The sequence below is a fragment of the Silurus aristotelis genome (genome assembly GCF_946808225.1).
Source record: "Silurus aristotelis genome assembly, chromosome: 10".
NCBI lineage: Eukaryota > Metazoa > Chordata > Actinopteri > Siluriformes > Siluridae > Silurus > Silurus aristotelis.
The window spans coordinates 1,492,435-1,517,122 of record NC_139583.1 but is presented as its reverse complement, the minus strand read 5'-3'; the positions used below and the strand labels follow the sequence as shown (position 1 = coordinate 1,517,122).

The 24,688-nt window shown below is 41.1% G+C and overlaps 2 protein-coding genes, 1 long non-coding RNA gene and 1 pseudogene across 4 annotated transcripts; 1 reads left to right on the top strand and 3 right to left on the bottom strand.

The window, feature by feature from the left end:
- Nucleotides 1-2,031: 2,031 nt before the first annotated feature.
- Nucleotides 2,032-10,885, top strand: acadl (acyl-CoA dehydrogenase long chain). Its single transcript, XM_083552459.1, has 11 exons — nt 2,032-2,248; nt 5,018-5,188; nt 6,734-6,871; nt 7,089-7,253; nt 7,364-7,430; nt 7,545-7,709; nt 8,401-8,502; nt 8,873-8,986; nt 9,475-9,603; nt 9,876-9,961; nt 10,672-10,885. The coding sequence occupies exons 1-11, from the start codon at nt 2,175-2,177 to the stop codon at nt 10,763-10,765; spliced, it is 1,305 nt and encodes a 434-aa protein (XP_083408585.1). The 5' UTR covers nt 2,032-2,174; the 3' UTR covers nt 10,766-10,885.
- On the bottom strand, nt 10,736-12,019 carry LOC310732196. The gene is made up of 2 exons (XR_014535375.1): nt 11,608-12,019; nt 10,736-11,495 (listed from the first exon to the last, which is right to left on the bottom strand). It is a non-coding gene; the product is annotated as an uncharacterized lncRNA (long non-coding RNA).
- Nucleotides 12,020-13,223: 1,204 nt separating this feature from the next.
- On the bottom strand, nt 13,224-13,939 carry LOC310732185 (B-type lectin plumieribetin-like). Its single transcript, XM_083552533.1, has 2 exons — nt 13,619-13,939; nt 13,224-13,536 (listed from the first exon to the last, which is right to left on the bottom strand). Exons 1-2 carry the CDS (start codon nt 13,706-13,708, stop codon nt 13,291-13,293), a joined length of 336 nt encoding a protein of 111 aa, XP_083408659.1. The 5' UTR covers nt 13,709-13,939; the 3' UTR covers nt 13,224-13,290.
- A 6,232-nt stretch (nt 13,940-20,171) lies between these two features.
- On the bottom strand, nt 20,172-22,279 carry LOC310732183 (B-type lectin plumieribetin-like; annotated as a pseudogene). The gene is made up of 3 exons (XR_014538412.1): nt 22,157-22,279; nt 20,632-20,725; nt 20,172-20,549 (listed from the first exon to the last, which is right to left on the bottom strand). The product of XR_014538412.1 is annotated as a B-type lectin plumieribetin-like (transcript).
- Between the last annotated feature and the right edge of the window lie 2,409 nt (nt 22,280-24,688).

Genomic DNA, 24,688 nt, shown 5'->3' with positions numbered 1-24,688 from the left:
CACTCTCAACGAACATCTCAACATCTTCAGCTCTGCTACCTCCAGCTCCACCTCCTGTCTTTTACTCAATGCCACTGTCTCTAATCCATACAACATCTCAGGTCTCACCACAGTCCTATAAACTTTCCCTTTCACTCTCACAGATACTCTTCTATCACAAATCACTCCTGCTATCACTCTTCTCCACCCACTCCACCCTGCCTGCACTCTTTTCTTCACTTCTCTAACACACACTACATTACTTTACACTGTTGACCCCAGGTACCTGAACTCCTCCACCTTCTCCACCTCTTCTCCCTGTAACTGTGATACAAACACAAAAACTCACCTCATAACACACACACACACACACACACACACACACACACACACACACACACACACACACACACACACACACACACACACACACACACACACACACACGGTTTCGGTTTTTCTGGGGATTTGAAATGCAGGTGAATTGTGTGTTTTTGTGCAGGAATAAAAACACAAGAGTACAAAGGATTTATGAAAAAGCTGAACAACTGTTTTGAACTGTTTTGGTGAACTTCCTCAGCAGGTCCAGCTTTTCTTCAAAGTTTTATAAATGTCTCTATAAGTGAATCTGCGACTAAATCGATTTCTTCTCCTCTGCCAGACGCTGTGGAATAAAGACCCCAGATATTTAATCCACATGAGTGTATTTGTGTGTGTGCAGTTTACTGCAGATGTGTTATGATGTAGTGCCGCACTGATCGTCCAATTAAAGGACGTGCAAACGTGGACTTGATTGGACTCCTTCTACAGGGCCTTGTAGTGACCAAATCACCGTCTGATTGGTTACAACTTCAAACAATATGGATTTTAATAATTCATTCCTGCTGGCTTCATGCAAAACACGTGACGAGGGCTGAAATCTGATTGGATAGAAAGTCTAAACAATGCATACGGTGGTGCAGCAGCAGCTGAGAGAAAAGCTATGAAATTAAAATAATAGACTATTGTGAATAATTGAGTACTTATTCATAAATAAAAATATACTAAAGCATTCAGTGCTTCTGACAGAGTTTAGACCAGAAGAGAAGACATTTCTGGCTCTGAAGGTCCTCCAATGACATGTGTGAGTTTAACACACTTTTGTTTACCACGTGTTCTTTTATAGTTTTGGTGTAACTACGTTTGGTTCAGGTGTGCTGGAGTTCTTATTTCTCAGAACCTGTAAACATTTCCTGGGAAGAATCCTGATGGTCTCACGGTGTGCTGGTGCTGCCCCCTGGCGGCTGCACTTAAACATTCCCGGCAGCTTTATTAAAATATTTACAAATATTACTGTTATTTCTTTTTTATGTTTTTGTTATGTTGGTAAATATGACTAAATAATTAACCCGGGATTGAAATTTGTGCTAATTATAAATAATTAAATAAATTATTCTGGTATTTTGTCCATGACCACAGGGAATCTGCATAAACCAACCAATCAAACAAACCCATCAACTAATAACCAACTAATCAAACAACCAAACAAACAAACAAATAAATAAACAATCAACCTATCACATACACATAATCCAACCAAACCAACCAAACTACCAAACCAAACAATAAAATATACAACCAAATCAAACAACCAACCAACCAACCAAACAAACAAACAAACAAAACAATTAAATAAACAAACTAATAACCAATCTACTAACTAACCAACTAACTAAGTGACTAACTAACTAACTAACTAACTAACTAAAATTAGTTAGTTAGTTAGTTAGTTAACAGCTAACTAACAGCTTCACCCGAATTTCTTGTGTATGTTTACACACTAGGCAATAAACCTGATTCTGATTCTGATTCTGAAAATTAATGAATCACTCGTTTCTTTTTAAAAACCTTTAAGTCTACCGGAAGGAATAACCCTGGACCGGAAGTGGCGCCCATTCTAAATGATTAAATGGGTTGTTTTGCTATTTGTTGGTGACCACAGTGAATTTTGCAGTGTACCATTTTGTACAAACTTATTTACTGTGATTTGGGACGAGAAGCTCTTATTTTGACACACACACACACACACACTCTGTCACAGAGAGAGACTGTGTTGGCGGACTTCACACACTCTTCTCTACACACAGTGCAGTGTTGTTTGTGTTTGTGTTTGTGTTTGAGTTGGTTATAAATTATATAAAGTTCTAAAGCAGGTCATGATGTTGATGTTCAGGAGTGTAAACAGGATCCTGTGCAGAATCAAATCAAACCCAGTGCCGCTGTGCTGCAGGTGAGATTACTTTACACACACACACACACACACACACACACACACACACACACACACACACACACACTCCTGTTAGTGTTTTAATTGTGTTTATTACTTTAAGCACTTGTTTTGCACTGAAAGTATAAACACTAACATCATGGGGAAAGTTTATTATAGTCAAGGGTCAAGGTCACGTGTGCGCCCCCTCGTGACGTCACAACTCTTGATCTCGTCATATTGTCTAAGACCTCAGGACACTGGATTGGAATGACCTGGTGTATTGGGGTATAATAATGTGATGTAAAACAAAATGTCAAATGTGATAGTTTGGGATTATATTTGTGCTATTGTGTGTGTGTTTACGAATAAAACATAAAATTAATAAAAATATTAAATGAGAGAAGAAAAACTAAGAGAAGTAAACCCAGAAATACAGTCTTCACATCATCTCCAAAATCTTTGTATTTGATCTTTTTCACTGATTATGGTTTGTGAATGTTCTGCCTGAGGTTCCTTGATGCTCTACAAGTTCATGTATAGTGTAAGGAGGTAACAGTGTAATGAGGTAACAGTGTAACAGTGTAAGGAGGTAACAGTGTAAGGAGGTAACAGTGTAAGGAGGTAACAGTGTAACAGTGTAAGGAGGTAACAGTGTAAGGAGGTAACAGTGTAAGGAGGTAACAGTGTAAGGAGGTAACAGTGTAACAGTGTAAGGAGGTAACAGTGTAAGGAGGTAACAGTGTAAGGAGGTAACAGTGTAACAGTGTAAGGAGGTAACAGTGTAACAGTGTAAGGAGGTAACAGTGTAAGGAGGTAACAGTGTAAGGAGGTAACAGTGTAACAGTGTAAGGAGGTAACAGTGTAACAGTGTAAGGAGATAACAGTGTAACAGTGTAAGGAGGTAACAGTGTAACAGTGTAAGGAGGTAACAGTGTAACAGTGTAAGGAGGTAACAGTGTAAGGAGGTAACAGTGTAACAGTGTAAGGAGGTAACAGTGTAACAGTGTAAGGAGGTAACAGTGTAAGGAGGTAACAGTGTAACAGTGTAAGGAGGTAACAGTGTAACAGTGTAAGGAGGTAACAGTGTAAGGAGGTAACAGTGTAACAGTGTAACAGTGTAAGGAGGTAACAGTGTAACAGTGTAAGGAGGTAACAGTGTAACAGTGTAAGGAGGTAACAGTGTAACAGTGTAAGGAGGTAACAGTGTAACAGTGTAAGGAGGTAACAGTGTAAGGAGGTAACAGTGTAACAGTGTAAGGAGGTAACAGTGTAACAGTGTAAGGAGGTAACAGTGTAAGGAGGTAACAGTGTAACAGTGTAAGGAGGTAACAGTGTAAGGAGGTAACAGTGTAACAGTGTAAGGAGGTAACAGTGTAAGGAGGTAACAGTGTAAGGAGGTAACAGTGTAACAGTGTAAGGAGGTAACAGTGTAACAGTGTAAGGAGGTAACTGTGTAACAGTGTAAGGAGGTAACAGTGTAATGAGGTAACAGTGTAACAGTGTAAGGAGGTAACAGTGTAAGGAGGTAACAGTGTAACAGTGTAAGGAGGTAACAGTGTAAGGAGGTAACGGTGTAACAGTGTAAGGAGGTAACAGTGTAACAGTGTAAGGAGGTAACAGTGTAAGGAGGTAACAGTGTAAGGAGGTAACAGTGTAACAGTGTAAGGAGGTAACAGTGTAACAGTGTAAGGAGGTAACAGTGTAACAGTGTAAGGAGGTAACAGTGTAAGGAGGTAACAGTGTAAGGAGGTAACAGTGTAACAGTGTAAGGAGGTAACAGTGTAACAGTGTAAGGAGGTAACAGTGTAACAGTGTAAGGAGGTAACAGTATAAGGAGGTAACAGTGTAACAGTGTAAGGAGGTAACAGTGTAAGGAGGTAACAGTGTAAGGAGGTAACAGTGTAACAGTGTAAGGAGGTAACAGTGTAACAGTGTAAGGAGGTAACAGTGTAACAGTGTAAGGAGGTAACAGTGTAAGGAGGTAACAGTGTAACAGTGTAAGGAGGTAACAGTGTAAGGAGGTAACAGTGTAACAGTGTAAGGAGGTAACAGTGTAAGGAGGTAACAGTGTAACAGTGTAAGGAGGTAACAGTGTAAGGAGGTAACAGTGTAACAGTGTAAGGAGGTAACAGTGTAAGGAGGTAACAGTGTAACAGTGTAAGGAGGTAACAGTGTAAGGAGGTAACAGTGTAACAGTGTAAGGAGGTAACAGTGTAAGGAGGTAACAGTGTAACAGTGTAAGGAGGTAACAGTGTAAGGAGGTAACAGTGTAAGGAGGTAACAGTGTAAGGAGGTAACAGTGTAAGGAGGTAACAGTGTAACCGTGTAAGGAGGTAACAGTGTAAGGAGGTAACAGTGTAACCGTGTAAGGAGGTAACAGTGTAACAGTGTAAGGAGGTAACAGTGTAAGGAGGTAACTATTTTCCAGTAAACATTTATTAGAGTTTAAACAGAATGGTACAGAAAACAAAAAATACTGTTCTGCTGGCAGAAATGGCTTGCTGATCTACTCTACTGTATCACTCTTTCTCCAGCAAAACACCATCAAAAACCATGATGCTACCACCCTCATGCTTCACATAGTTCCCAGCAGTTTACACATATCGCTGATCATTTCAGCCAAATAGTTAACCAGAAATCTCTTCTTGCAAAAGGCTGGTGATCACATCTGGCACATCTGTATGCATTCTGTACATACATTGGATCCTGAATGGCATAATTATGGTGTGAGATCTTGTGATGTTTCTGCAAATAAACCACATTTCCCTTTACTCTTTTTTTCCTCAGAATGCAGCACTCGGTGCAGGGTGACACTCCAGCCCCCTTTCGCCCTGAGACCTCCATGGCTAAGACACTGATGGACATCGGGACACGGCAAATTTTCTCTGAGGAACACGACCTGTTCAGGCAGAACGTCCGCAGGTTCTTTAAGGAAGAAGTGATTCCTTACCACACTGAGTGAGTGTAGCGGCTGTGTCCCAAATCACATATCACTGTCACACACTGTCACAAAATTCTAATGTAAATGTGAAATATTTATATTTATAATAATATCCTCTCTGGTGACTAGTGATCATGAATAAGTGATGATTCTTTCCACATTAAAAAAAAAATTATGATATTCTCCCTCTCAATGCTATAAGATAAGGTGGTCCACAGATCCATAGCTTTTTTGCAGACCTGCATCACACTGTTACACTCTTATGTACGCTGTTACATCTTTACACTGCTACATAATTGGTACACATTCTGTTACACACTGTATTAACACTGTTACATGTTTGTGCCATTACATTTTTAGATAAATGTTTTTGATAAATATATAGTTACACATTTCCAGTTAAATTGTTACAAAGTTATAAAAGTGCAGAAATGGTACCTTAATTATGTAATGCAGGACTTCCCTGTGAGAAGTGTTACATTTTAGCATTGCGATATTACAGTGTAACAGTATAAAGAGATAAAAGTGTAAAGAATAACAGTGCAATTGGTTTAACACAGAACATAAGAGTGTAACAGTATAAACATGTAAGGAAGTTACAGTATGAGGAGGTTACAGTGTAACAGTATATAGAGGTTACAGTGTAACAGTATATAGAGGTTACAGTGTAACAGTATAAGGAAGTTACAGTGTAACAGTATAGGGAGGTTACAGTGTAACAGTATAAGGAAGTTACAGTGTAACAGTATAGGGAGGTTACAGTGTAACAGTATAAGGAGGTTACAGTGTAACAGTATAGGGAGGTTACAGTGTAACAGTATAAGGAGGTTACAGTGTAACAGTATAGGGAGGTTACAGTGTAACATTGTAAAAAGGTTTCAATGTTTTATGAAGTTAACAGTACAGTATTATGAGGTAACAGTATAAAGGGGTTACAGGGTGACAGTGTAACAGTATAAGGAGGTAACAGTGTAACAGTATAAGGAGGTTACAGTGTAACAGTATAGGGAGGTTACAGTGTAACAGTATAAGGAGGTTACAGTGTAACAGTATAAGGAGGTTACAGTGTAACAGTATAGGGAGGTTACAGTGTAACATTGTAAAAAGGTTTCAATGTTTTAAGAAGTTAACAATACAGTATTATGACGTAACAGTATAAAGGGGGTACAGGGTGACAGTGTACCAGTATAAGGAGGTTACAGTGTAACAGTATAAGGAGGTTACAGTGTAACAATATAAAATGTAAGTGTAATTAGATTATAGTACAACAGTTTGAAAAGTTAACAATGTAACAATATAAGAAGGTAACAATGTAACAGTATAATGAGTGCACCAGTGTTACAGTGTCTGAGAGAAGCTATAGATCTTTGTTTTTGATCTGAGGAAGCCTCAGATGAAGAGATCTCTTCCGAGAAAGAGATGAGAGTTTGCCAGATTTGTGAAAAAACAACAATCAACTGGGGTATTTGCAATCAAACAATACAAAATGTGTTTGTGTGTGTGTGTGTGTGTGTGTGTGTGTGTGTGTGTGTGTGTGTGTGTGTGTGTGTGTGTATTTACAGGTGGGAGAAGGCTGGCGAGGTCAGTAGGGAGTTGTGGGAGAAGGCAGGGCTGCAGGGGCTGCTTGGTGTTTATACTCCTGCTGAACACGGTGGTGTTGGAGGAGACCTGCTCTCTGCTGCCATCGTGTGGGAGGAGCAGTGAGTTACACTGAGTTCCTGTCTCTTTTACTTTACCTCTCTCTCTCTCTCTCTCTCTCTCTCTCTCTCTCTCTCTCTCTCTCTCTCTCTCTCTCTCTCTCTCGCTCTCTCTCTTTCTCTGTCACTTGGTGGTTCATGAGCAAGTAAGGACGGACCTGATGCTGTGTGTGTGTGTGTGTGTGTGTGTGTGTGTGTGTGTGTGTGTGTGTGTGTGTAGGATGTACTCGAACTGTTCAGGTCCTGGTTTCTCTCTGCATTCAGAGATCGTGATGCCGTACATCAGCCATTACGGCTCTCAGGCTCAGATCGAGCGCTTCCTGCCCCAAATGGCTGCTGGGAAATGCATCGGCGCCATCGCCATGAGTGAGCCGGGGGCGGGAAGGTGAGACCCTGAGATCTCACCCACCCAATGACATCACACACCTGTGCACATATTCATATTACATGTAACTGTGTGTGTGTGTGTGTGTGTGTGTGTGTGTGTGTGTGCAGTGATATTCAGGGAGTGAAGACGTATGCGAGGAGAGACGGCTCTGACTGGATCCTCAATGGAAATAAAGTATATACAGATACTGAAATATGTTTCTGCTTCATTACAAATATAATTTGGATTCATTTATAATAAAGTTAATGTAATGAAACCCCCCCCCCCCACACACACACACCCACCCAGGTGTTTATCAGTAACGGCTGGATGAGTGATCTGGTTATTGTTGTTGCTGTAACGAATCGTGATGTGAAATCAGCAGCTCATGGTCTCAGTCTGTTCCTGGTGGAGAACGGCACCAAGGGCTTCAACAAGGGACGCAAACTGGAGAAGATCGGTCTTAAAGCACAGGTACACCCACACACACACACACACACACACACACACACACACACACACACACACACACACACACACACACACACACACACACACACACACACACGTGTGTGTATATATAATGTTAAAATTAACATGTTAATAACGTGTTAACTCAAATTAATTTTAACTCAACTTTATTATATGAATTGTATTCATTGTTTTATTAACGTGTGAGTTACCATTTGTAACAATAATTTACATAAATAAATATAAAAGAGGCAAAAACAAAACCTTCAACGCAACACACATTTATTTATGATGTTCTTTCTTTACTCAGATATAATAAATAAACTCCACAGTAAACACGTGTTTTACTGATGCGCCAAGTCTCGAATAAAAACACCACAATGCGCACATGCAGCGATTAAAACCGTCCGTGTGGAAACATAGCAAAAGTTCCGTTTGGTGTCCTGATGATTTACGTCATTTAAAACTCCATCATTTCTCTAAAACGTGTAGATGAATATTTAGTCTTCATGCTCCATGTTGAGTTTCACTAATAATAAACACACAGTTTTGATGATCATATTTTCTGCATGTATGTTGTGGAGCTCCAGCTGCTGTAGTGTGTGTGTGTGTGTGTGTGTGTGTGTGTGTGTGTGTGTGTGTGTGTGTGTGTGTGTGTGTGTGTGTGTGTGTGTGTGTGTGTGTGTGTGTGTAGGACACAGCGGAGTTGTTCTTTGAGGATGTACGTCTCCCTGCTGATTCTGTACTCGGAGAACCGAACAAAGGATTTTACTATTTAATGAATGAGCTGCCTCAGGTACGTGCAGCTTCAGTTCTCTCTTTCTTTCTTCTTTCACCACTTTTTTCTATAATATAAATACATACAAGGAGAATACATTTATTCTCTCTTTCTGTCTCTCTCTCTCTCTCTCTCTCTCTCTCTCTCTCTCTCTCTCTCTCTCTCTCTCTCTCCCTCCCTCTCTCCCCCTCTCTCTCTCTCTCTCTCTCTCTCTCGCTCTCGCTCTTTCTCTCTCTCTCTCTCTGTCTGTCTGTCTGTCTGTCTGTCTGTCTGTCTGTCTGTCTGTCTCTCCCTCTCTCTCTCTCTCTCTCTCCCTCTCTCTCTCTCTCTCTCTCTCTCTCTCTCTCTCTCTCTCTCTCTCTCTCTCTCTCTCTGTCTCCCCCTACAGGAGAGGTTGATAATAGCAGTAATGGCTCTGGCGAGTTGTGAGTTTATGTTTGAGGAGACTCGAGGTTATGTGACTCAGAGGAAGGCGTTTGGGAAAACCATCGCTGATCTGCAGGTGCGACTTTTTATAAATAAATAAATAAATACATTATAAAGTTTGGTGTAAAAGTCTGTTATTTTATAATGATAAGATTTTCCTTAATGAGTGAGTCAGTGGTGACTGTGGTGAAGTAAAAACTCCCTGAGACTTCATGAACAGAAAACCTGAAGAGGAACCAGACTCAGATGAGATCCTCCTCATCCTCATCCTCAACCTCAACACTGAATATCTGTTTATTACAGTTCCATCAGTGTTGAGGTTCAGTGATGGACGCTGTTCATGCAAACCGTGGTCCTGAACCTTCTAGCAGACTGTTGATATTAATTACAGTCTCAAAGTTCTTGAGAAACAGATTTTAAAAATGATTTTTTGTTTCTCGAATAATAAACGTCTGTAGAGTCACCTGATGTTCACTAGATATTTTACCCCATTTCTCTGCACCACTGAACTTTACTCACTACCTCTCTCTCTCTCTCTCTCTCTCTCTCTCTCTCTCTGTACAGACAGTGCAGCACAGATTAGCAGAGCTGAAGACAGAGATCTGTGTGGGCAGAGCTTTCATTGACAACTGCCTCCATCTGCACAGTGAGAAGAAGCTGGACTCCAGCACGGCCTCCATGGCCAAATACTGGTCTGTCTCTCTCTCTCTCTCTCTCTCTCTCTCTCTCTCTCTCTCTCTCTCTCTCTCTCTCTCTCCTGTTTATTCACTTTGTGTATTTATCTCTGTATGAGCGAGTTCCATGATGTCATTCTCCTCTTGAAAATATTATGCATTTTCCTCTCTCTCTCTCTCTCTCTCTCTCTCTCTCCTCTCTCTCTCTCTCTCTCTCTCTCTCTCTCTCTCTCTCTCTCTCTCTCTCTCTCTCTCTCTCTCTCTCTCTCTCTCTCTCTCTCTCTCTCTCGGGCAACAGAGTTACAGAATAAAGTGGCCACTCAGTGTCTGCAGCTGCATGGTGGGTGGGGCTACATGTGGGAATATCCAATTGCCAAGTGAGTGAGACACACCAGTGACATTTATAACATTTACTGGTTGTTGTGTATTATTCAACCTGTAACTCCAACCATAACAAGAACCCGGAACTCCAACTCGTAACTCCAACCCTAACAAGAACCAAGAACTCCAACTCGTAACTACATTACCTACATTACATTACCTTAATGATAATTAAACAACTACGCTTAAATAATCAATATAAAATATTATAAAACAGACATTTTTTATAATAATTAAATGATGAATACAAAAATTCAATACGCAAACATTAAAAACAAACACGTGAACGTAGTAATCATTCGCTGAAAACCACAACAGAGAATAAAAGTGTGCTGGTTTACTGCTGCTGTGATTTAGTGTTTGTTCACACCGGTTTAATTGAATCATCACGATGTCCTGAGGGAACTGATTGTGCAACCTGACGCTCGTGAGTCACGACAGAACAGATCCAGTGCGACTTTCCTGAAGTTAAACACAGTTTACACAATAACATTTTATTAAATCGCACCATTTACACATGATGAAGATTATAGAGTTTCTGCTCACCGTGCTGATGTTTCACCTTCATCCCTCACACCAGTGTGTTTTATTTTCACCTGCTCGTGCATCACTGTGGTTCCTCCACCCCACACCAGCGTTTAATATGAAACGTTCTCATGCCTTACCACTTTTGTGACACATTCTTGTCGCACCTTCTGGTCCTCAGAGCCTTCGTGGACTCTCGTGTGCAGCCCATCTACGGAGGAACCAATGAGATCATGAAGGAGCTGATTGCTCGCAGCATCGTCGGACAGAGATAGACCACTGCTGTCGGACCCCAGACACGGAGAGACGCTGGTTCGTGGGCATCGGTTCTAAATAATACGTTCTAATAACGTTTCAAATCAATGAATATTAAAATAAAGTTTCTAATCAATAAATGATGTGAAGATTTAGTCAGAAGAGTAACAGATATAACAACATGATATAAACGTTAGAAATAATTGCACCCATTTTAGACGTGTGTGTGTGTGTGTGTGTGTGTGTGTGTGTGTGTGTGTGTGTGTGTGTGTGTGTGTGTGTGTGTGTGTGTGAAATGGTGCACATGTGGCTAAACTCGTTGGTCTTCATCCCTCATGGTTTTAATTTAGAGGAGTTTTTTTTTCGCATTTCATACTGAATAATCAAATATTCAAATGATCAAAATGGACATTCGGTGCAACCCAGATGAGGAGGGGTTTCTCTTTTGAGTCTGGTTCCTCTTAAGGTTTCTTTCTCATGCCGTCTCAGGGAGTTTTTCCTTCACCACAGTCTCCACCATCTTGTTCATCAGGGACAAACTTACACTTATAAAGAACATTCATTTCTATCAGCACATTATCAGTGTAAAGCTGCTTTGAGATGATGTTCATTGTTAGCGCAATACAAATAAACATGATTTAAATTTCATGGCTCCTCTTTCTTCCTTGTTTCCGTTTTATTTGTGTACAGCTTCAAAACTGGACCAAAAGCAGCTTGTGTCCACTCATGTAGCATTTGGTCATTTCAGCTCTATGGGATACAGAACAAAGTGAAAAAAATGACGTTCCCCAGGACCAGGGTGCTCCATGGAACAAAATAACACAAGATTAAGATCACATTTAGTTCAAACATCACAACATACTGATCATCCATCTCCATCCTCTACATATTTTCAACCACCTACATGTCTTTCCTTACTGCATCCATTAACCTGCTCCATGGTCTTCCTCTCCTCCAGCCTCAGCTTTCTTCAGTGGATGAACTACACAAAACGTGGAGTTGAGTTAAAGTAGAGAAAATGTGACTCCAGTAAAAGTAAAAGTGTCCCTTTAAACTTTTACTTAAATAAAAGTACAAACGTTTTTGCTTTCAAATGTACTTAAGTATCAAAGTAGTGATTTATTATAACTCTAATGTTCCTGTGATCATTTTTATCACAAGATTCTTCACTTAATCACCTCAGTTTATGTGTAAAGACTTGAATGTGACTCTCAGCACACTGATCTATTAATAGAATGATATTAATGACTCAAACACTGATTGATTTCTATTATAATGATCATCATGAATTCCTCTCTAAATGTTCTGCTTGATGTTGAACTGATGCTGAACTGTATGTTGGTGATCAGTAGATGCACCAAGCGTCGATCAGAACATGTGTAAAACAGAGCGTGCGCTCGATCCTGATTGGTGACTCGCTGCGTGTTTCACCAGTTACGTTTTTATCCTCGTTAATAAAAAGAAACGACTGATTTCACTACATGTAGTCGAGTAAAAAGTGAAAGATTTGATTTTGAAATGTAGTGAAGTTACAGTAAAAATCTCCCCGGATAGAAACACTTCAGTAAAGTACAGATACGGATAACAGGAAGTCTCCCTTCTCAAGCTCAAAAGTTTATGGACTAAAAGTTCCTGCTCATAGTTCTGAAAAGTAAAGTCACAAAAACATCTCACTTCATCTCAAACGTCTCCATTATTCCTTCCTACTGCAGGATATTTAAACGTAAACACACCAGGTTACTGATTATATAGAAATAGTTTTACACACCTACCTGATTATGCAGACTCATTTGTGTAGATCTAAAGATGTTCTGGTGAAGCCTGCTGTTACATGATCAAGCAGCGTCCCAGTTTATCAAGTTTTTGGGGAACAAGAACAGGAACATTCTCTTATTCTGATTGGTTTTTATATGGGGTACATCATGTAACATCTAAACTGCACTGTGGCAGAGTAGTGCCTGTGTGTGTGTGTGTGTGTGTGTGTGTGTTTGGGTTGGTGGGTGTGAAAGTGGGAAATTGTTTTATTAGTCTTTTTTGTTAAAAATAAAGTCTAATGTAACATGGCAATAAAAGCCACCTTTGAAGGAATCGCTCTCTTTTTTATAGCTTTTTCAGAATTCTTTTATTTGGTTCTTTCACTCATTGACTCTGATTTCAGTTTCTACATAATAATCCTCAGTGGGTGGAGACGCTGCCAGAGGAAAAGTGCTGAATAACAAACACTGCACATCACATGCTAATGTCATTTCAGCTGTTTGTTAATGTGACTTTCCTTGAATTCATCACACGGAGTCATATTTAAGTGTTTGAGTTTTAGGCAGTGCTCGAATTCAGTCAAGTCTTATGGACAGTTGTTGAGGTGGTGGGTTGCAAAATATCCCCCTCAATTCGAGCACTGATTTTAGGAATTTGAGTGTGTGTGTGTGTGTAAATTAGATCTGATAGCCAGACAGTAATCACACAGAGGTTGCCAGATCCTTGTACTTTATTGACTCTTTATCACTGATAAAAGAGAAAAGAAGTTTAATGTCATTACATTTTAATTTTACTTGGTAGATTTCCACAGCTCTTTCCCGTCGTTATCCACAACCAGGACGCCGTCATTTCTCAGAGTCAGACGGCACATTTTGACGTTGTTGCGGTGTGTGTTGGTGTGCCACAAAGCTTTGTTGCCTGAATACATGACACAGTTGCAGTCTTCTTGCATGATCAGCCTTTTGGCGTTGGACTTGCCAGCAGTGTCCGAGTCCCAAATCGGCTTCCAGCCGTAGACCACAAAGTTCCCGTCCTCCTGAAACCACATGCCAGAGATCAGATTATCTACAGCAGCAACCTAAACAAACTCTCAGGAGACTTCAGGGGGATTTTCTCACCTGAAACACTGCTTTATACTCTTCATTGTTGGATAACAGAAAATCTCCCTTCCTGAGCTCACTGTTCATGGACAAGAAGTTCCTTCTCATAGTTCTGAAAAGGAAAGTTACAGAAAATCCTCACATCTCAATCATTTCTTTTTTTTTTTACAGGAGAAAATGTGCTACTACTTAATGGCTCCACCTTCTGAGAGTGCAGAGTTCCTGTTACATGGTCAAACAACATTTTTATTAGTTTATGTAGTTTTCATTAACAGAAACTGGAACATCCCTTTACTCTGATTGTTTGCAGTTATGAAATGATCAAAATGATATAGAAATCAGACTGTAAAAAAAAATGGCTGGTTTCATATCTCCTTGTGACACGCTGCCACCACCACCATGCTTCACTGTGGCTTATAACCTGGACTACGAGTCTCAATCATTAAACATGTCTCCCCCCCCCCCCCCCCATCGGAGGGTTGTCCCCCTCCCCCCCAAAATAATAATAAAAATCCGCACTCTCTATTGTGAGAAATATTTGTATGTATACCTAAATAATTGTGTAAGTAGAAAAAAAACGCAAAAAATACATTTAGAAACAGTTGAGTTCCCCCTCCCCTTCCTCACAGTGGTTTGACCCACTGCCTGTTTTCCCAGTTCATCCACCCATGGGCGTAAATTTCATTTAACAGTAGGGGGGACAATAATAATAACATTTCTCATGAGCAATTATTGAAGGGGGACACAAATAATAGTCAAATTGTACTGATTGTCCCCACAGTGTCCCCACAGTGAAAAACTTTGCTTTTATAATTTTTTTTTATCAAGTTTTTCTCAGGTTCAATGTCAAGTCAAGTCAAGTCAAGTTTATTTGTATAGCGCTTTTCACAACAGACATTGTCTCAAAGCAGCTTTACAGAAAACAACAGTGAAGGTGAATGGTGTGCGTCAATGACAAAGCAAAACAAGGAATTTAAAAAAAGTTTACATTTTTATTAACAAATTAATTTAGACACTTAAGAACAGAATAGAAATTTATTATAAAAATACAGTGGGGTCAGTTCGGATGTAGCACAGTGCTCATTTAGTAAATTTACAGATAAACAATATGCTAATTGTGTGTTAATGTTAAATTAACATTATACCAATTCATCCCAAATAAGACACTGCATGGGAAACGGCTTTGGTGTGTTAGTGTCAGTGCACTATGCTACAAGCTATTGTAAACAAGCTAACGTTCACTAGATAAGTGATATTTTAATCTCTATTAGAGCAGATTCATGGAAATTGACATCAGCAATCAGCATTTTTGCCGCAACTAATTTATGAAGGAGTCTGCATCAACTAGAGTAAAAAGAATCGCTTTATTTAAAGTGAATAAAATACCCTAGTTAATGGAGTTAAACATTAATTGGGCCGCAGACACACACCTGACTCGTGTGTTCTCTAGTTTCTCCAACAGTACACACATTAAACTGAGACATGCTGCTGAACAAGTGGTCGTCACTGAGCATGCGCATACCTGCCGATTCCGAGCAGCACACACACTGCTGTCTCGAGTCACCAGTACTGGATCAAGAACCGTTTCTTTCGGACACGTCCGACATGCTACTGATACCAGCGAATTGTTGATACTGAGCATGCGCCACCTACCGAGCAGTACGCGTGATGTCTGACATTAATACACACATACACACACACACACACACACTTTTTGGACACTTACATGTCCCCTCCGTCCCCCCGGGATTTACGGCCATTATTCTGCCCTCGTAAAAGAGTTCCCCTTCTTAACTAGGCAGAGAGACAACTCCTTCCACAGGTATGTTGAATCGAAGCATGGATTTATCATGACCACCACTTCAAATATAAGTGGAACAGAGTAAAACTGAAATACAGAAAAAATGATAAAATAAGTTCCTGAAGAATGTTCACTGAAGAAATATAACCGTTCACTTAAGGGATAACTACATATACTTTACACAAAAACGATGCAGACTGAAATCCCTCTAAACATGACATTTATACCGAATAACATCACCAATACCAAATATAAGATGATGATAAAGGTCTTGTAAACACTTAATACTTACAGACAAAGCTTCTTTAAATGATTGCAAGATGATGCAAAGGACTGAAAATAGCTGCTTTAACCGTGTAACAATCAGCATGAATTGAGCAAAACAAAAATGGCTCCTATTAAGGGCAGAGCTTACTTTAAATATATAGAATAGCACCACATAGAGGCTCTAACATTTACTAGACTAAACTACACTGGAAACAGTACACCCATAATCTGACCTTCTCTACACACACGAGTCAGGTTAAAAATTAAACTCATTTCTAATCCTGTCCATTCTCATCACTCCCAACGAACATCTCAACATCTTCAGCTCTGCTACCTCCAGCTCCACCTCCTGTCTTTTACTCAATGCCACTGTCTCTAATCCATACAACATCTCAGGTCTCACCACAGTCCTATAAAATTTTCCTTTCACTCTCACAGATACTCTTCTATCACAAATCACTCCTGTCACTCTTCTCCACCCACTCCACCCTGCCTGCACTCTTTTCTTTACTTCTCTAACACACTCTCCATTACTTTGCACTGTTGACCCCAGGTACCTGAACTCCTCCACCTTCTCCACCTCTTCTTCCTGCAACCGCACCCCTCCACTGCCCCCCCTCTCATTCACACACATGTACTCTGTCTTACTCCTACTGACTTTCATTCTTCTTCTCTCCAGCGCATATCTCCACCTCATACACCTCCCCAAATTCCTCCAAAACAAAGAGAAACACGTGTTCAGAGTTCAGCTCAATAGATTTATAAACAGCTGTTTACTGTATTTTAATTAATTAATCATATCCATATTCATTCTCATATACACTACTGAATCAGTCATTTTCTCAGTTCCAGCTGAACTGTTGAGGTGAATGGTAAGTAACTGAAGTTCTCCCCGGGAATATTTACAAACTTACTGTTAATAAACTTTTTATTTATTTCACAAGACGATATATGACTTTACTAAAGTGTTTTTGATAACTTGGAGCAGTTGACTTTTTTTCAATTAGCTCGTAATTAACTTACAGGTGTTCCACACGTGTGCGGGCGTGATAGATGTATGTGCAATTTGTGTTATTTCTTTTTATTTTTGTGTACTTATTTTGTTTCCTTTTATTTGTATGATTTTTAACAGTTTTGTGACCGGATGAGGTGTAATTACGCAACCTGCATGTCTTTATTTTTACCCTCAGGTATGGTGTATTGTTAATTTTTTTGTTTGTCATCATTTTTATTATTATTGTTAATATTGTTGTGTTTATAAAACCAGAAAATAATTAATAAGAGTTTATAAATGTGACAATTTATTGTTTATGACCGGTCAGTTCCAGCTGAACTGTTGAGGTGAATGTTTTGTGACCGGATGAGCTGTAATTACGCAACCTGCGTGTCTTTTATTTTTACCCTCAGTAAACACAACGCATGGATGAACTCTAAAAATGGTGTGAAAGTGGTCTTTTCTGGGAGGGGTTACATATGCTTCAAATCTTTTTAGTTTTTATCCTGAAAATCAGTGTAATATTTTATGTAGCTCTATGCCTTCTGACAGTAATGTACTTTCCTCTGTCTTTTCTTCTTTTCTTTTGAACATAAGAAGTTTATTTAGGAAGAATAATCATAATATAAATGCATTATATATTTTTCTGTTCTCTATTTATTGCATTTCATATAAAACACAGTTTTCTAGAGAAACTATTAAATGATCAAAATATAATTCAGTTCATTCTGTTAGAATAAAACAGACAGGGAGGCGGAGAGGGGTCCACATCGAGAGGGGTCAGCTGAGGTGGCTCGGGCATCTGTTCCGGATGCCTCCTGGACGCCTTCCTGGGAAGGTGTTCCGGGCGCGTCCCACTGGGAGGAGACCCCGGGGAAGACCTAGGACACGCTGGAGAGACTATGTCTCCCGGCTGGCCTGGGAACGCCTTGGTGTCCCCCCGGAAGAGCTGGAAGAAGTGTCTAGGGAGAGGGAAGTCTGGGCATCTTTGCTTAGACTGCTGCCCCCGCGACCCGGCATCGGATAAGCAGGAGGAGATGGATGGATGGATGGGAGGCGGAGTATCTTTGTTTATTCATTAAGATTAGGAATATAAAATGAGGGAAAATCAGATAGAACTGACATGGAATATTTATTTGCTGAGCTTTTAGTTGCTTCTGGAGGAAGAAATATTATTGTTGTTGTTTACTGATTCAATTATTTGAGATTTTAAACTTACCCAATTTGATAAATTATAAGCATAAAATTTGTTAGATTTAATGTAATTTAAACATAAATCCCTTAAAAAAGAAATTTGATACCCATTCTACAGATTTTCTTAATATAAGATTTTCAGGCTGTTAACTGCTCCACCTCCTCTCTGTATGCTGACTCGTCGTTCTTGCTGATAAGATCCACCACAGTCGTGTCATCGACGAATGTGATGATGTGATTCGAGCTGTGCTACACAGTCGAGAGTCAGCAGAGTGAACAGCAGTGGGCTGAGCACACAGCCCTGAGGGGCCCCAGTGCTTAGTGTGGTGATGCTGGAGATGCTGTTTCCGATCCGGACTGACTGAGGTCTCCCAGTCAGGAAGTCCAGGATCCAGTTACAGAGGGAGGTGTTCAGGTCCAGTAGGCTCAACTTTTTAATCAGGTGCTGAGGAATGATTGTGTTGAATGCCGAGCTGAAGTCTATGAACAGCATTTGTACAAACGTGTCCTTGTTGTTGAGGTGGTTGAGGGCCAGATAAAGGGTCGTGGAGATGGCGTCGTCCCTGGAATGGTTTGGGCGATACGCAAACTGCATGGGGTCTAGTGAGGGTGGACACTGGGTTTTGATGTGCCTCGTGACGAGCCTCTCGAAGCACTATTACGATGGGTGTGAGCACGACGGGACGATAGTCATTGAGGCAGGAGACACGGGGCACAATGGTCGTTGTGCATTCAAAACAATCCTGAAGAGCAGAGGTGGCTCAGAACCGGTTTAGATGCTGGAATTAGCATAAAAGAGATGTGGTCTGAGTAGCCGAGACGGGGGCGGGGCTCCACATGATACGCGCCGGGGATGTTTGTATAAACAAGATCCAGCGTGTTCGCTCCTCTCGTTGCAAAGTCCCCATGCTGACTGAGTTTAGGGAGCACAGTCCTGAGATTCGCATGGTTGAAATCTCCAGCGATAATAAACAATCTATTGGGGTAAGCATTCTGCAGGTTGCTAATAGCGGCAGAGACTTCACACAGTGCCTGCTTAGCATTAGCGCTGGGGGAAATGTACACTCTGAAAATGAAAGCAGTGGTGAATTCCCGTGGTAAATAAAATGGTGTGCATCTTACAGTCACAAACTCCACTAGCGATGTGCAGTAGTGTCAGACAAGCACAGAGTTCTTTCACCATTCCATGTTGATATAAACACACACATGACACCACCACCAGTCACCACACAGAGCTGCGTTTCTTTCTGGTACGGAACATGGCTAGCCCGACTATCTGGATGGCGGCTTCCAGAACTCTGTCGCTGAGTCACGTCTCCGTGAAAACAAAGACGCAGCAGACTCTAAACTCTCTAAATAACAATTTAACTTTACCAAATGAAGAAACTTCAGACATGGATGGGAAGGAGGAAGCTTCCTTAAATTGCAGTCAGTCAGTGCGTTCCACAGAGCTCTCAGAAGGCACGTCCCAACAGCAATCTCACACCCCTTTCTATCAGATTCAGCTATTTACAATGAAACACAAAACATGGTGAAAGTGTTTAAGGGCCTGTTTAAGGATCTTTTTTATTAGTTAAATCATCAAAAGGATTACATAGTATCAGGCGATGTCAGGGATAGAATACACACTAATGCGTAACTTTTCCACCTAGAACAGACCCTAGTGGTCTGTCTGGTTTTGTCTGTTCTTGCCTTTATTTTCTTCGCTGCAGTTGAAAGCCGATGGCCATCTTTTGAGTGCAAACTCAAATATGTACTGAATTTTTTCCAAATTCATTACGCAAATATAGGCTACTAGCTTCAAATGAGGGTTGCTTTCGTGTGAGCACCCCTGCATAACCGGGCCTATTAATAATAAAAAATGAGTCATTTATGTTGAATACAAAAGCCCTGACCCCTTTCTAATAGAAAGACAGAAAGTGTTTTCTGTTTTTACCCCTCAAAAAAAATCAGTACGTTTTCTCTTACCAAGTGGCGGTTTATTACTCTCCATTTCATAGCTGCTTCACATAGCGGCGCCAAACAAGCAGTAAACAATATCACACGTGTGGGGGTTTTTAGATGTGGGGGTGTTTGCATTTTAAAGAGACATGACAACTATTTAAATAAACATGCTTATGTCACATAAACGGTTGTAAATAATTAATTCATGAAATTTACCATATCCTAACTGCTTGAATTTAATCAGATGTGTAATTTTTTTGGGGATCCCCCCAAATCTATTTTTTTACTTGTCATTGGGGGTCCCTGATGCCTTATGGGGGATCCCCCCAGCCCCCCCCCTCAATTCAAGCACTGATAATAGGGAATGAGTGTGTGTGTGTGTGTGTGTGTGTAAATTAGATCTGATAGCCAGACAGTAATCAAACAGAGGTTGCCAGATCCTTGTACTTTATTGACTCTTTATCACTGATAGAAAAGAAGTTTAATGTCATTAAATTTTTATTTTACTTTGTAGATCTTCACAGCTCATCCCCGTCGTTATCCACAACCAGGAAGCCGTCGTTTCTCAGAGTCCGACGGCACATTTTGACATTCGAGTGGTGTGTGTTGGTGTGCCACAAAGCGCATTCGCTCGAATACATGACACAGTTGCAGTGTTCTTGCATGATCAGCCTTTTGGCGTTTTAATTGCCAGCAGTGTTTGAATGCCAAATTGGCTTCCAGCCGTAGACCACAAAGTTCCCGTCCTCCTGAAACCACACGCCAGAGATCAGATTATCTACAGCAGCAACCTAAACAAACTCTTAGGAGATATTAGGCCGATTTTCTAACCTGGAACACTGCTTTATACTCTCCATTGTTGGATAACAGAAAGTCTCCCTTCCTAAGCTCACTGTTCATGGGCAAGAAGTTCCTGCTCATGGTTCTGAGAAGCAAAGTTACAAAAAATCCTCACATCTCGAACGTCTCCATCAATTCTTTCTTATTTGGAGAAAATGCACTACTAATTAATGGCTGCAATTAACTTTCACCAAACACTTCATTTAGCTATCAGGTTCGATACACATTGGCTAATAATTATGTTTAAGTAGTTTCACCAACCTGCACAGTGCTGAATGTGAAAATGTCCTGTGATGGTTGCTTTTCATTATATAGCAAAATACCTCTAGGTTTTAACTTTGTGTTGAACTTTTAGAATTGGATTTTAACCTCTTAGCCCTCAGCGCCGCCCCCGCATAACGAAATCCCAGTGTTCTCAGGTGTTAATGTTTAACAATAGATTAAATAAAAATGGAGAAGAGTAACCATTACTAACTGTACATCATTCTAAAGCTCTAAGCCTCAAGCAGCAATTTCAGATCACTGTTTTTCAGTGGAAAATGTAACGAATGTATTTGCTGAATTTGTGTAAGCAGTACACAACAACAACATAATAAAAAACTGCACTACTTACATTATTATTGTAATAACGAGTCACAAACACATCCACTGCTGCTAATCCCGGTTTATTAGGAAAGATGAGGCTCCACTGAACAACATGCTGTAAAGCATTTCTGCTCCAAACAAACAATAGTGTTGTAATTTAGATGGTTATTCATTTGTTTAAGTAAGATTTGCGAAAAAAGCAGCGATGTGGAAAATATTCTTGGGGGCGGAGTAACATCAGAGACTTTGAGATCTACATGGAGATGCTATTTTACATCTGTAAGTTACAATATATCGTCTCTAGGTTACCAATGTAACCCTAGTTCCTCGAGGGAACGAGACGCTGCGTCGCAACGCTTTGGGAATGCTCCCGCGTTGTCCGTGCTCTAAACCACGCGTAAAATCTGGAAAATAGGCAAGTCATGACATCATCGGCGGGCGATGTTGCGACGATCAGGAGCTACAAAATGGCTGCGCAGTGGTAGCGACGCTGGCTTCCGCACAGAGAGAAGGTAAGTGCCGCACGGATGCAGGGAGTGTGGCACGTGGACGCAGCGTCTCGTTCCCTCTGGGAACTAGGGTTACGTACGTAACCTAGAGATGTTCTCCATTCGGGAACTTTGAGCTGCATCGCAACGCTTTGGAAACGAGATGTCCAATCATGCCTCACTGACCAAACCCTGCCTACAGTGTGAGGGCCTCATCACCTGCACGCAAGACAGAGGAGCCCGGAGTGGCTCTGAGGTCAAGGTCATAAAACCGTGACAGTTCAGTGGGTGGACCAGCCCGCAGCGTTGCAAATGTCCTGGAGTGGGACTCCAGCAGAACAGGCCGTAGAGGCCGTCACACTCTGGGTGTAGTGAGCCCTGACCCCGAGCGAAACGGAAACCAAGATGACACATAAGAAGATAGAATAGCATTCACTACCCGCCTGCTTAGAGGCTGCTTGTTGGCAGGGAATCCCTTCCTATTAGGGCCATAGCAGACAAACAGCTGCTCCGACTTCCTCCACGAACTCATCCTGTGGAGGTAAATGTCCAGTACTTGCACTGTCTCAGACAGAGCCACCAACACAATGGACAAGTCCCAGACAGACAGACAGACAGACAGACAGATAGACAGATAGACAGATAGACAGATAGATAGATAGATAGATAGATAGATAGATAGATAGATAGATACAACTTTATTGTCATTGCATAGTACAGGTACACAGCAACGAAATGCAGTTTGGCATCTACCAGAAGTGCAAAATGTAGCAGTGGTGCAAAAGTGCAGATAAATATCTAGCATATTTACAGCAAGTGGTATATATGAAAGTATATACAGTGAATAAATATAAAGGCTATTTCAGTGCAGAGATGTGTGGACATTCAGAAGTACAGTGAATAAATATAGAGGCGTACAGTAATTAAGAAAAATGTGCAGAAATGAAAGGTTACAAAATCACAAGATTATGGCATTAAGGAGTAGCAAGCTGAATAAACAGTCTACTATATATATATAAAAAAAAAAAAATATATATATATAAATATATACACATACATTATATACACAAATGAATGTGAAATGTTGGGCAGAATGTACAGTAATGATAAAGATACATACAGATATAAAGTGCAGATGTACTGAGGAGTGAAAAAGATATAATATGTAGTATGTACATGTATTGTACAGAGGTTATATACAGTCTTTATTTTGTGTTGTTTTGTAGTTGTTTAGCGGTGTAGTGTTGAGTTCAGTAATGTGATGGTGGATGGAAAAAAGCTGTCCCTGAACCTGCTGGTTCTGGTGCGCAAGTTCCTGTATCTCCTTCGTGATGGAAGGAGGTTAAACAGTTTATGACTGGGATGTGAAGAGTCCTTGATAATGTTGTGAGCTCTGCGCAGACATCTGCTGTGGTGAAGGTGTTCAATGGCAGGTAGTTGGGTGCCAGTGATGCGTTGGGCGGTTTTGACCACCCTTTGCAATGCTTTACGTTCACACACAGTGGAGCCTCCGTACCATACAGTGATGGAGTTGGTCAGGATGCTCTCAATGATGCAGCGGTAGAAACTCGTTAAAATCCCCGGGGACAGATGAGATTTCTTGAGACTTCTCAAGAAGTACAGGCGTTGTTGTGCTTTTTTTTACCAGAGCTGACGTGTTCTGCTGCCAGGACAGATCCTCAGAGATGTGAACTCCCAGGAACTTAAAGCTGGAGACTCGCTCTACCTCGGTTCCATTGATGTTGACTGGTAGATGTCTCCCGCTGTTGGATTTACGGAAGTCCACAATGAGCTCTTTGGTCTTTGTGGCGTTGAGAGTCAGGTTGTTGGTGGCACACCATGCTGCCAGATTACGGATCTCTTCCCTGTAGGCCGATTCGTCGTTGTTTTCGATCTGGCCGACCACAGTGGTGTCATCTGCATACTTGATGAAGATGTTGGAGTTATACAGAGGAGCACAATCGTGGGTGAACAGGGAGTAGAGCAGTGGGCTCAGAACACAGCCCTGCGGTATGCCAGTGTTCAGAATAAGGGTTGAGGATACCTGGTTTCCCAACCTGACAGATTGAGGTCTGTTGGTGAGAAAGTCCAGAATCCATCTGCAAGTGGAGGTGCAGATACCCAGTTCACTGAGCTTAGTGATCAGTACAGTGGGGAGGACTGTATTGAATGCAGAGCTAAAGTCAATGAACAGCATTCTGATGTATGTGTTGCTCTTATCCAGGTGGGTGAGAGCAGAATGAAGAGCTGTGAAAACTGCATCCTCAGTTGACCTGTTCAGGTGATAGGCAAACTGGTATGGGTCCAGTGTAGGTGGTAGGCCCGCAGTGAGGTGATTCAGGACCAGTTTCTCAAAGCACTTCATAGCAATGGGGGTGAGGCATGTTGGTACCGTGGCTTGGGCCAGTGACAGGTTGAAAATGTCAGTAAAAACCTGTGCCAGTTGTCCAGCGCATGCTCTGAGAACACGTCCCGGTATGCCATCCGGGCCAGCTGCCTTGCGTGCATCCACTCTGCTAAACACTAGATAGACGTCCGTTGTTGAGAGTGAAAGTGGGCTGTAAGCAGTAGAAGAGTCCGTGGTTGGTGTAAAATGTCCTGTGCTTTGGTCAAAACGAGCAAAAAAGTGATTAAGGTTGTTCGGTTGGAAGGCACTGCTGGTTGGTTAAGCTGTAGGTTTGTAGTCTGTGATTGACTGGATGCCTTTCCACATGCGTCTGGGGTCAGAGTTGTGGAAGTGCTCTTCTATGTGGAGTTTGAATGTGAGCTTTGCTTTCCTGATGCCCATTTTCAGGTTGGACCTGGCTCTGTTGTAGTCCTCTGCACTGCCAGATTTAAAGGCAGCATCTCTTGCTTTCAACAGGAGACGGACTTCAAAGTTCATCCACGGCTTCTGGTTAGGAAAGCATTTCACGTGTTTGACGGTAGTGACATTGTCAATGCACGTGTTAATATGGTCCAAAACAGATGATGTG